Below are 13,871 nucleotides of genomic sequence, written 5' to 3'. Positions count from 1 at the left end.
CTCAACGCTTTCGACGCTTCCCGCCTCCTTCTTACCGCCAGCAATCTTTCAGACGTCCCTCGGTATCGAACAACCAAAATCGCCAACAGCCCCGTCGGGCTGCACAACCTCAAAGACAACGCGGCCGGGTCACCCCCACCGCTGGTCAACCTATCCGGCGTTCCTGACGCCATCTCTCCTTCCAGAGACTCTTTCTCCGGTACCGATGTCGTTCTCACTCCTCCGCACCCCTCTCCCCCACCAAATCAACCTCATGGTCTCTTTATAGACCGCCTGGCTCCTTTCTTTCACCGATGGAAATCTATTACTTCAGATGCCTGGGTTCTAAAAATTGTCCAAGAAGGCTATGCCTTAGAATTCGAGGAACTCCCTCCCACCGGTCAGGTCCTTCTCTCCAACCCCTCTCAACAAATTCTCGCAGAGGTCGACACCCTCCTCGCCAAAGGGGCTATTCGGCCTTCTCCATCGGCACAGGACCCTCAAAGCTTCTTCTCCAGGTACTTTACGGTCCCGAAGAGGGGTGGGGGCCTCCGCCCAATTCTGGACTTACGCATGCTCAATGTCTTCATATGCCCAACCAAGTTCAGGATGGTCTCCATCGCCTCCATCCTCCCGATGCTTCACCGCGGAGACTACTTCGTGTCTATAGACCTCCGAGACGCCTATTTCCACGTGGCGATTCGAGAAAACCACAGGCGCTTCCTCTCTTTCAAGATCCTCGACCAAACCTACCAGTTCACCGTTTTACCCTTTGGCCTCGTTACCGCCCCAAGGGTCTTTACCAAAGTCGTCGCTGTCGTGGCTGCCCACCTCCGGCTCCAGGGGATCACAGTTTTTCCCTATCTAGACGACTGGCTTCTGGTCGAATCCGACCCTGTCCTACTCCGTCGTCACGTCGACTACACCCTCTCTCTTCTAGACTCTCTCGGTCTCCAGTTAAACCACGACAAATCTCACCTCAACCCGTCGAACAAAATCCGCTTCATCGGCGCCCTGTTCGACTCAATCGCTCAGTCTGTCTCGCTCCCGCTCGACAGGTTTCTAGCTCTCCGTCAACAAATCATCTTCTGCGAGACCCACCGAAGGGTTCGGGCCCGATCCATCCAAATACTGCTGGGCCACATGGCCTCCACAGTCCTCACGACCCCGTTCGCCAGGCTCCGTCTCCGGCCCCTGCAGAGGTGGTTCATAGATGTTTTCAAGCCATTTCGCCACCCCAACTCGAGGTTTCTCTCGGTCCCGCCTCATGTTCGTCGGTCGCTCCTTTGGTGGAAGTCCCTCTCCAACGTCTGCAGGGGTCTTCCGTTCCACTCGGTTCCTCCCTCGATCACCATAACCACAGACTCATCCAATTTCGGCTGGGGAGCCCACATGAAGGGCCTCACTGTTCGAGGCCTCTGGTCTCCTTCCGAAAAGGCCAATCACATAAACTTTCTCGAACTCCTTGCTATCTTCAAGGCTCTGAAAGCCTTCTCCCGCCTGATCTCCCAAAGATCTGTCCTCGTACAGTCAGACAACACAGTAGCAGTATTCTACATCAACAAGCAGGGCGGCACGGGCTCAAGGAAGCTGATGCTTCTCTCCTCCCAGCTGTGGCATTGGTGCATAGCCCGCAACATCCAAATCTCGGCGATTCACCTTCCCGGGATCCAAAACAACTTGGCAGACGCCCTCAGCAGAATGACGACGTCCTCCCACGAGTGGATGCTCGACCCCGAGACTCTTCTTTCTCTCTTTCTCAAATGGGGTTTCCCCACCCTAGACCTCTTCGCTTCTCCCCAGAACGCTCAGCTGCCTCGGTACGGGGCAAGACTTCTCCCGTCCTCCTCTCCAGGCTGCCTGGGAGACGCCTTCCTTCTGGACTGGTCGGCGGAACCGATCTATCTCTTTCCGCCCTTTCCTCTGATACCGAAGGTCCTCCAGAAGCTCCGGTCGGTACCGATGTCGGCGATCCTGATAGCGCCAGCCTGGCCTCGTCAACCGTGGTTCCCGGCTCTTCTTCGTCTTTCCAAGGCGACCTTCTTCACTCTGCCTCTTCTACCACACCTCTTATCCAGAGAGAACGGCCAGATTCTACACCCGGATCTCCCCTCTCTACATCTCACTGCTTGGAGGATTCTCGCCTGACCTCCCTCCCGCAGAACTTACAAGAGGTCCTCCGCGCAGCTCACAAGCCGGCTACAACCAGGGCCTACACTTATAAAGTCTCTCGCTTTCGTTCCTTTCTTCGCTCCCGAGGAATCACTGCTTTCCCAACCTCGGTACCGATTGTGCTGGACTTCCTTATGTCTCTAGCAGAGCAAAAACTTTCTCTTGCCTCTATAAAATCTTACCTGGCTGCTCTATCCTGGTGCTTTCAACGACATGGTAGACCATCATTGTTCTCCGACCACCTCGTCAAGACCTTCTTGAAAGGATACAACAACATCTGCCCACCGGCCCAACCTCCTACCCCAGGATGGAGCCTCGAGCTTGTCCTTTCCCAGCTCACTGCTTCTCCTTTCGAACCCTTGGCCTCGACCGACCTACGTCTCCTTTCCTGGAAAGTTGCCTTCTTGGTGGCCATAACCTCAGCGCGCAGACCCTCGGAGCTGGCGGCCCTTCGGGTTGATGAACCCTACCTCCGTTTTCATCACGACCGCGCCGTTCTCCGTCCGGACATCACCTTCCTCCCCAAGGTGGTCTCGGCCTTTCACCTTAACCAGGACATTGTCCTTCCCGCCTTCTTCCCGGACCCCTCGTCTTCCCTCGAGCGGAGACTGCACCTCCTTGATGTGCGTAGAGCACTTCTTTTCTACCGGGACCGTACTAAGGACATTCGAAAGACCCCAAAACTTTTTGTGGCCCATGCCCCAGATAAACTGGGCAATCCTATTTCTTCTCAAAGACTCTCACACTGGATTGCTCAGGCCATTGAACTGGCCTATGAACTAGCCAAACGGCCTCCCCCCCCGTCGGTTCGCCCGCGTTCGACAAGAGGTCTCTCCACGTCGACTGCCTTTCTAAGGGGCATTCCACTAGACTCTATTTGCAGAGCAGCAATCTGGTCCAACCCCCTTACATTTGTGTCTCACTATAGGGTAGACCAAAGGACTTTAAAGGACTCAGCCTTTGCTAGAGCAGTTTTATCCTCATGCTTGTCCTAAACCTTCTGCTCTTACGACTTCTCTATGGCTACCCCTTCTTCTCAGGTGCCTCTCTTCATTGTTTTTTCTCCTGTTCAGTACATGTTTGCACTGTTCTCTGACAATTTGTGCCTTATTGTTACTACCTTCTCCCTTGGAGAATGATGTTCCTGCCTACACATGTGCTCTTACAAGGGTTATATCATGCCTTACCGGTCTGTTCTCGGTATTTGGTGTGTATTGATGCAATACCTTATTGGGTCCTCGGACCATGGTTTTTTCATGTTTTTTCATGTTTTTCATGTCTAATAAACATATGTTTGGACAGTTTCTCGTTGTCAGGGTTTGCTTAGCCCGCCTCCGAGACTTAAGCTTGCTAGTCTCCATTAGTGTGCATTCACAGAGTACACGAAGAAAAAGGACAGGTTGCTTACCTGTAACCATGTTTCTTCGAGTGTACTCTGTGAATTCACACAAGCCCGCCCTTCCTTCCCCTCTGGCAAACCCTCTTCCTTTCTCGTTGCCTTAGCGGCGTAGGAACTGAGGAGGACACGCCGAGGGCTGCCTTATATGCCCTCCGGGGACGGAGGGGCGTGGCTACCGCCAAAATTTAAACTTCAGCTTGGGAAGAGTTTCCGTTGGGACCTGCGCAGGCGCAGCCTCTCCATTAGTGTGAATTCACAGAGTACACTCGAAGAAACATGGTTACAGGTAAGCAACCTGTCCATCTATCTATCTATCTATCTATCTATCTATATATATATATATATATATATATATATATATATATATATATATATTCTTATATTTACTACTTTATTTTTATATATGTATATAAAAAAACAATTTTCGAGTTAATTCCATTTAGATAATCTTTCTTCCTCTCTATACTTTGATGCAATAACCATAAAACTTTCCAGTCACTGTTTTTAGTTCTATCCAATAAAATTCAGAATTTCTTTTTAGATTTTTTTTTTGGTATTCAAGCTGAGCTATAAAAATGTTCTGTTATTTCCTCAGATGCTGCTTGTCTTTCAGAATTAAAATTCTTGTTATGTTCATCTGGTGATTAGTTGTAAATGCAGGCATGCAGTTATTCTGGTTTCCAGCCCAAAGATCTGGATAAGATTATATAATCTAAGCATCTCCAAGGATCTCAGAATTAGGGAATTCTGCAAGCTCCTCCTTCAGTGGAGGAGCTTAATAATCATGTGACACCTTCAAAACCTTTTGCCATTCATTGTTATGACAATCCTATGAATTTGAGACTTCCAAGATTTGTACAACCCTTATTGAGTTATGCAAATTTAGGACTATGGCTTCTTTGGTTGAGTTTATCTTCCCTTAATGCAATCTTCTTCTTTTTCTATTACCTCCCACAGTACCTAACATAATTGTTTTTTTAATGAGACATCTCGTGATATGCCCACCAAGATATTTAGATGGAGAAAAAGACTTTTCTATTTGATAATAATGGAAAAAACTGCTTGTCAAAAAAAATGTTCAGAAGTATGGGAATGAATTTTCAAGCTACACAGATTTTTCTCCATATAAATTATTCGAGAAATACTAACAAAATAAAATATCTTGCCTTGCCTAGGTAATCGTACAATTAAGTAATATATGAGGAACAGGAAGGTTTAGCTGGAGATCCTCCCTACATATGTCGTAAAAATTAAATAAGCTATATAAAATTAACTATCTAATTTTCTACAGCACATTCGTACTTTTATAAAAAAAAATCTCAGTCATACATAATAAAATTTCATATACGATTAATTTCTTGGTGAAGGTGCTCAGAGGAAGATTATATCAGCTTATTCAGTTGTGGAGAGATAGATATAAAGGTGAAAAAATAAACATTTTCCTTCTTTTAAATATTATACTTTGTTGTCGTAGTATATAATACTTCAGAATTGATCACGATGATAACACAGCTCAACCCAACCCAAAAATTCTTGGTGTTTTGTTTTTTAGACCTGTTTCTGACACACTGATTCAGAAAATTGCAATGGATAGACCGCAGCAGCTCTAGTTTCTCAGATATGGTTGAATTTATAATGGAAAGTTTGTATCATAAATCTGTGCTTTTGGTATGAAAGAAGTAAATTTTCATGTAGTGCACTTTTCTTTTAATGTTTAATGTGTTTCCTTCATGCTTAAAAGATACTAATTTTAACACAACATTAAAATATTCTATTTTTTTATGGGTGAGCAGAGTGAAGAGTAGTATATGCCATATGTTCTGTATAAGAGCTGATTTTTGTAATCAGCAGGTGAAATATATCCAGAAACAGGTGTAACATTTGAGGCACCAAAATGAGTTTTGGGCAGCGTAATCTCCTCTGACGTTCCTCCCATGCCCGTCCAAACTCAGTGCAGTTTGACATCCAGTTCCCCATACCCATCCCTATTCCAAGTTTGTCCCCAACAACTGCATTTTGGGCTTTTTGTTAGGACACTTATTTTTTTGTGATTCTCAGAATATTTGAAAATGGCAGTTTTCCCATGGTAATTTGGGATTTTAAGTGCTAAACTAATAAAGCTGATATCAAAGCAACTTTGAAACTTTTCACAGGTACATCAACCCTTATAGAAGCATTGGCAACGAATGGTACCAACATACAGACATCTGTAACGGGAGTAACAGCCAACAAACGAAGATTTATTGATGAAAGAAGGGATCAGCCTTTTGACAAAAGGCTACGATTCAGTGTGAGGCAAACAGAAAGTGCTTATCGATACAGAGACATTGTTGTAAGGAAACAAGATGGCTTCACACATATATTATTGTCAACGAAATCATCGGAGAACAATTCATTAAATCCTGAGGTTAGAACCATTTGGTTACTTCTGATTGAGGAGGGGGTGGTTGCTGCAGCTGTCATTATGAATTATTTATATAATACTATCAATCTGAGAAGTCAATTTGCATTGGTCCATAAGCAAAAAGACAGATTCTCTTGGATCTTTCAATCTAAATATAAAGCATCTTAGACAAATACCTCTTAAACTACAGTGCTCAGAATGCTATAGCCATATTGAGTAGGGTTGTGAGGGGTGGAACTGTAGTCCAAACAGTACCTTTTCCAGGCTCTTACTTGAAGGTGGAATATAAGCAGATATGAATTTGAGTAATGTATCTAATGCTGACAACATTTGGGGAAGGACTTGAGTGAAATCTGATATATGAAATCCCATACATTTCCAGGAAATATGTTTTAGGCATAAGGAGCAACAAAGTGGCTGGATTTGGAAACTTCAGAAAACTGGGAAATATTAAAGTAACTGAAAATCCTAGAATTGCAACAGTAAAGTCATGAGTTAAAAGCATATGGAAATTTTGTTTTTGGATTGGTTATTTCATTTTCTCTTTATAAGGCTTCTAAATTAATGTTGAAAAAACAAAAGGACAAAAAGTTGTACAACTCTACATGTCAGTATTACAAATAATACTTTGTAATACTGTATTACTAAGGTCTAAATTTAGTTGATAGTCCTGGGTAGGCTATTGGATTCAAAAAATTTACATAAAGTAATCCACCAAGTTCTCATTGGTTTGGTAGTTTTACTGTGATTGAGAATAGCCTGAAAATCTAGTATTTTCGATATTTTGATTAATGAATTTAAAATTAGTGCAAAGGGAAATCTGATGTTTCAATTTTGAGCCATTTTTATTTATTGCTGTTTTATATCTTGAATGTTTGTTCTATGTTTTAATAGTTTATAAGATATCATATTTGCTAAGAATTAAGACTTTATCTTAAATCATCTCAAGAATTCATTAAGCCTATACAGATTTACCTAGTAGTCAGTCCAGATGGCTTCCTTCTGAGTAGATGTGCAAAGATTTGTGGTGCTATGTTCAGGATGTTTTCTGTATTGTTTTACGTGATTTCCTTTCTGTATGAAAAAGGGAACTTGGAAATTAACCTTATCCTAAATTTAGATTTTCTGTATTGGTTGCATATGCCACCTGCTGTTCAAAGCACAGAAATGCTGCATGAATGCAAAATCCTTGAATACAATGTTTTGCAATGTTCTGTTTTTCATGTGTTTAATATGTCTTAATTCCAGGTAATGAAAGAAGTCCAAAGTGCACTGAGCACAGCAGCAGCTGATGACAGTAAGGTTGTCCTCCTCAGTGCAGTTGGCAGTGTTTTCTGCTGTGGCCTTGACTTCATTTATTTTATTCGACGTTTGACAGATGACAGAAAAAGGGAAAGCACTAAGATGGCAGATGCTATTAGGTTTGTTCATTTATTTTTGTAATTTTGCCTAGTGAAATGTGAGCTCAGAAAAACCATATCCTTCATGCAATAAGTAATTGAATTCACCTATGATATAAAATCTAATAATTCCTCTCATATTTGGAATTGACAATATAGAGATGGTTTTGATTTTGAAAACCATTATAGTTTATCAAAATAAAATTGGAAGCAAGATTGTCAGTATGCAAGATCTATAGACTGATTATTTTAACCCCCTCCAAAAAAAACCCTTTCTTTCTGGGTTTCATCTTTCATGACAGCAAAATTGTATGTTGTTACAAAATGCACTGTGCTTTACACCATTTGTACTCTCCATTCTTTCTCAAGGGATGGAATTTGAAGCTTTGTTTTGTGAAGACCAGGGTTCATCACAATCCCTAAACCTTAAAACTAAGTTTGGGAGGAAAAGGAATCTGTTGCTTAAGGGAAAACATGATTATAATTAATGTGTATTTATGTGCAGTATAAAACATATTTGTCACTGTAAATTTAGTGCTCTATGAACCAACATCTATTTTCCTCTGGAAAAAAATGTATCATCACTTATTCTATATTTGCATAAATAATCGTTTTCTCCAAAGTTGTATAAGTGAAAAGCATAATTCCCATATCCATTTTGGTTTTCTTTAGTGGATGAAATCGTTGAACCAATGAACGAAGTTCAGTATTTTGCCAGGAGAGGCCAACCACTCCCTGTAGACAGCTTTACAACAGCACTTATAAGATTATAACAATATTTGCCCTGTTGAGGAAAGAGTGAACTTTTCTGAAACATATAAGCATTAGTTGGCTTCAGATTTTGAAATAAATTATCATGGGATTTCTCTTCTTCCTTCATAATGAACTGTAGAAAAATTAGAAGATTTGCTGAAATGCAAAGACTATAGTAGTCCACCTCTTAACCTCAGAGGATGCATTCCAGAACCTACAGTGGATGCTTGAAAGTTCAGATAATACTAAACCATAGATATACTGTACGTTTTCCCTGTGTGTGTATGTGTGTTTATATTTATATATATTAGGCACAGTAAGAGATGAATAATAATAACTAACAAGAAAACAGTAACTGAAGCTGTGGAAAGTGAAACCACGGATAAGGGGGGGAGGGCAGGTTGCTGTTATACCAATAATACTTCACTTTTCTTGGAAGCTCTCTAGGATCAGCAGTTGTTGTTTTTTGTGGGCTGCATCAGTCTGTAGAACACCTTTTTGAATAACACTGATTTTAATGAACAATGAATTTTAGAAGTAAAACCAATGTCATAGTGTTTTTTGTTATTATCTTTTGTCAATGATTACTCTTTGTTTGCTTCCATAATCAAGTGTTGACCTGGTAGATGGAGGGTAAAGATGTAGGATTCTTTTGACCATTTATATATACTATATATTGTATACTATATATTGTATGTTTTAAAGAGTCCCCCCCCCTAATTTCGCCTATTAGCCTGCTTGATGCTGCAGCAGAATTGCACCTTTTTCAAGGATAGAGATTACCCCTCTAACAAAAAAAATAGTTTCAGACTATTATCTACACAGAAAAAAATTTTGAAGTCTCCTGAAAATTTAACCCTAGTATTCCTTAGAGTGCTGTCCTTCAATTCAAAAACTCAGGACTATTTACTGTAACTCATGGATCAAAATAAAATGAAAATCAGTGCAGCAACGGAGTACTTTGTATATAATGGAATACTATTGCATTTTAAGATTATGTACATCCCTGTCTTTTGCTTTCTTGGCATTATCCATATTGCCTCCCACTGATGGATTGACTTTGGTTAATGAAACGGCAACTGGGAGAGATTCCCCTTGCGCTGTCCTCCAGAATATGCTCAACGGATTTAGGGGAATCTCCAGAGCAAAGTCAGAGGCAAAGTTCCACTACACAAAGAGAAATCTGCCTGCACAGTGTTTGCTTTTTCTCTTTGTTATAAAGTGATTGTGGCCAATAATTCAATTCTTTATTTAATAGAAATATGAGAAAAAGAATGAGACCTTTCATTTCAAGAAAAGCTCTAGGAGTTATCAAGGGCTATGAAAATTCTGGGGAAGGAAGGGTCTTAATGAATTAATTTTAAAAGTGTGGATGAAGACGCACACACCCGTCCGCGATTCTATTATTTAATAATACACAACAAAAAATAACATACCAATTGGGAATAAAATACTGTTTTGGAAAAAAATTGTCATGTGGCATGAACCTAACTACTGTAAATAGTTGATGCCTCCACAAAGACATACTTTTCTATTTTAGAACCACGTTTACAGTCTAAAGCAGTTGTATATCCCAGTCTTTCATTTGATCACCTGACCCTACTCCATTTCCCCCCAGGAGATAAGTGATATTCTGAGTCATATAAGTGATTGTCATCCAGTATAACCTTCTTTTATTCTTTGAATAAGAAAATGTGGTTGTGCATACTAATGTATTGGGTAATCCTAGGCAAGTATTTCGTTACACTGCTATCAGAGCAGATCTGGTTTTGAGATGGATTTGAATATTCCTTCTAAAATGTGAGTTGTCATTGGCTATTTATTTTATTTCAGGAACTTTGTTAATACTTTCATTCAGTTTAAGAAGCCCATCATTGTAGCAGTAAATGGTCCAGCCATTGGACTTGGAGCATCAATATTACCTCTCTGCGATGTGATTTGGGCTAATGAGAAGGCTTGGTTTCAGACTCCATATACAACATTTGGGCAAAGTCCTGATGGATGTTCATCCCTCACATTCCCAAGAATAATGGGCCTGGCATCTGTAAGTAATCTGTGGAAGAGTTCTATGTCTTAGTTATGCATAATGTTGGTTCTTTTAGTGCTCCCTCTTTCATCATAAATATGTGTTGTGACCTAAACATAACTTGCCCCCTTGAATATTTTGTAAATAGAATACCAACAATGATACCCTTATTACATTGTATGTCTGTATATGTCTGGAAGTAGCTTGCCAATTTCATTACATTCCTCCAGATTGTTAGTGTTCAAGTTCCCTGTCTGAAATAAACATGTATATAATAAAAAGAGCATTCCACCTTCAAAAGCTGCAGCATTTCAACCGATCCAGCCCTGGGAAACCTTTTTTCTACTGTCCCAATATATAAAATTTCAGTCCTTCTGCTGGATTGTTCCAGAATTTTGGCAGAAACCCCAAGCTCTTTGGGGTGCAAATATCTCTGGCTCCTGATCATTCATTGTCTGTTGCTAACAATGGCTGCAATCCAGCATGCAGTTCAGTGTGCATAAATACCGGTGATTCCTTTGGGACTAAAGCGCCTGTGCTTTGGATTACAGCTGTTGAGTTTAATGTAGAACGTTGGGCTTGATCCTAAATAAGAAGGAAATGGGACTTTGTTTTTGGTAATTCTGTATGTATAACAAACTCTTTGTGTGTGAGAGAGAGGAGGGGGAGAGGCAGGGAGAGAGTACACATATATAATATATGCAAAAGAATATTGTATTTAAGATGTGAACACTTAGTAGACTGTATTTCTTCTGCATGCCACATGTATATATTCCTGCCTTTGGTTTGATATACATCTCTATACAATACGAAACCACAATTGCACTCATTTCTATAATATGGTATAAAATTTAGAGAATCTAATTCAGCATTGTTTCCCCCCATACATAAAACATGTGCCTTTTCTTAGTAAGTACAGAATATTGTACTCTTGTTCCTACCACCACATAAGACCTAACATAGCCTGAAATGATAATCCCTTCCTTCCGTGTGTTGCTTTGACTAAAATATTGTATTTTCATTCTTGCTTGCTGAATTGTCCTTCTCTTATACTGAGTAGTGTTGGTAAATTATGATCTCTTTGGAACACATTAATATACTTTTAACATATGTTAAATGGATAACTGTACTGTCAGGAGAAACACCAGTAACACTTACTGTCTTCTTTTCTTTGTTATGTTGCCTTTATGGGAACGGAATACAGCAGTCTTTTAAAAATATTTTTGTTCACTGATTTCAATATTTCTTGCAAAAGAATGCACTCAAGTAACAAAATAAATCTTAAAAACAAATCTATAATTTTAAAGAGGAATCTAACATATCTCTCTGCATGTGTGTATATGAAACATAGGCTCAATTCAGTTGCAACATCCCTGACTTAATAAGCCATAGTTATTAAACCTGGAACATTTGGCCCTTGACTCTTCTTTGAAGTAGCTTTAGTGTTTCAGTCCTAGTTTGCTTAAACTACAAACAAAAAAACAACTGTGGTTTAATGTCAGTTTGCAAATTAGGATGAAACTGTGGGTTACTGTCATTTTTGCAAAACAGACTGAAATTCCAAAATGCGAGGATGCTACCAACTAATGTAATGCTATGCCTGCTCTCTGTCACATCATTTATATTATAATTAAAAATAAAAATGAAATATAGTAGTGGCTGTATTTGTTACCATCATGCCCCATAAACATTGCTTTGTGTTCATTTTTTTAGTCTAGCAGATAGGATGTACTGCCTATAGGTAACTTTAAAATTAAGCTTTCTCAGAATAATTATAAATATTTATGGAGTTTCCGTATATATTTGTCTAAACTTGATCTCCCAATTTCCTGCACTGCTCCTTCTTATTTAAGAGAGGTACAAACCCATTCACAACAGACTATTCTCTCAGTCCCAATTTAGATAGTTTACCTAATCAACAGAACCACCATCTTCTCTGGAATTAATCTAAATATCTTATCCAGTCCACCACTACAACAACTCAGAACATTCAGAGCCTTCTTGACATTGTTTTAAAAAGAAAAAAAGGAACCTGGTATCACCAGCATAGTGATGGGACTTGACGGCGTAACTTCAGATGACTTATTTCAGTTGCTTTATGGAGAATTTAAAGAGCAACTCAGATAATTAGTTGTGAAGCCTCAAAAGTCAATGAAAATAGATCTATCCCTCCTATCACTTGGAAATGTTTATCCAAACAGACGCAAAACATCCCAAAACAACATCCCCACATCCAAGGAATGTGTTGTGATAGGCTGCTGAGAGTTGTAGCAGGGTCAACAGGTTGTATCTTTTCAGCCCCTGGTATGAGTCTTCTACAAAGATCCCCAAAGTTATTTCCATTTCCAGTCCAACACTGAACCCAGATTAGAAAGAATCCAAATTAGTTTCATTCACAAAAGCCTAGATCAGCAATATACACTTTGAGTATTATATATTCATGAATTTAGATTTCCTTTTTGTGCTTGAAATAAACCACATGCCAATAGATCATTTGTTCTTTCCCCCCATTCATAATGTATTGGTTTCAGGTAAGTCAATGTCTTTTCTGCCTCGTTATATTCTAATGTAAGTTTCTTCCTGAATACTAATACTTTATTTTCCATTGTAAGATGCCTATATTTATGTTTATATGTTTTTGAATTTAATAGGCACTTTTGGCATGACCCTGGGCTCATTCTCTCCAGACTTTTAAAACATGACCTGCTTAAGTCATAGAAGTATGACACATGAATATCTCAGAGGCATGCTTTATGCCCTCTGGCTTGTTTGGTTAATATTCTGTTGAGTCTCTTTTCTTAGATGGTTCTTAACTTCTTATTTCATTGTGCAGTGAGCTCTAACTATCCATGGGCTCTGGATTTGTCAATTCAACCATCCATGGATCAAAAATAATAAAAAATACATACAAATAAATGTGTAAAAATAAGTATTCAAGAAACAAAGCTCATAAGCAATATAGGACATCTATTTTATCTCCTGCCCTGCCCAGTGACCTTGCGAGAGACCGATGGTGAAAGCTGTTCTCACCTCCCCATTTCAACTTGACAATCACTTTCCTCTCTTTCTTTCTTGCTCTCTGGCCCATGTGCATAGAAGAAATCCAGGACTTATAGGACTTTCTCCTAGTGGACAGCAAGGCTGGGCTATCAGAGTAGATATTTTGAATTACTGCTATAATTATCATGTTTTGCCTGTTCCTTGGGATAATTTGATTCCTTCCATAAACTTTCCCAGAAACATTTCATATGTGTAATGTAAAAGAGGGACAAATAACAAGATACTTGAGCTCAAAAATCTTTTATTTCATTAGTCCTAATGAAAGGTTAAGAGAGTGAAACAAGCAACTATTCCACTGCGATGGATTGAGAAAACTGTGAGCTTGTTATATACCTGATCTGTTAAAACTGGAAACGCATATGAACTTGAAATTTGTAGCTCTTGCATGCAGAACAAGTGGCCTACTACTGATTGATCTTTGCAGACTATGCTGCTTGATTGGGAAGAAAGTGGAAGAGGTGCTCAAAAATTCTGATTAACAATTCTCTGTTCCTAATTCACTGGCTGGTTTTTGGTAGCCTACCACTTATTTTTACACTAGTAGTGAATTATTATCCTCTTGGCTGAAACAACCACATCACTCCTTATTAATGTTTTAACAAACTGAGTGTTTGAAGGATGAATGGATGCATGTTGATGTTGGAGGGGATATATTGAGAGAAAAGATATGCAGGTTGG

General features: G+C 39.8%; 1 protein-coding gene across 1 annotated transcript in view; it reads left to right on the top strand.

The window, feature by feature from the left end:
* The window catches only part of cdyl (chromodomain Y like), a 170,980-nt gene that overhangs the window by 146,628 nt on the left and 10,481 nt on the right, over positions 1-13,871 (top strand). The window contains exons 3-5 of the mRNA XM_062977697.1: positions 5,704-5,957; positions 7,203-7,375; positions 9,941-10,151. Of these exons, the coding sequence (XP_062833767.1) occupies positions 5,704-5,957; positions 7,203-7,375; positions 9,941-10,151 (638 nt within the window). The remainder of the gene's footprint in view (positions 1-5,703; positions 5,958-7,202; positions 7,376-9,940; positions 10,152-13,871) is intronic.

The sequence above is a fragment of the Anolis carolinensis genome, chromosome 4 (assembly GCF_035594765.1).
Source record: "Anolis carolinensis isolate JA03-04 chromosome 4, rAnoCar3.1.pri, whole genome shotgun sequence".
Lineage (NCBI taxonomy): Eukaryota > Metazoa > Chordata > Lepidosauria > Squamata > Dactyloidae > Anolis > Anolis carolinensis.
This window is presented reverse-complemented; position numbering and strand designations above follow the sequence as displayed.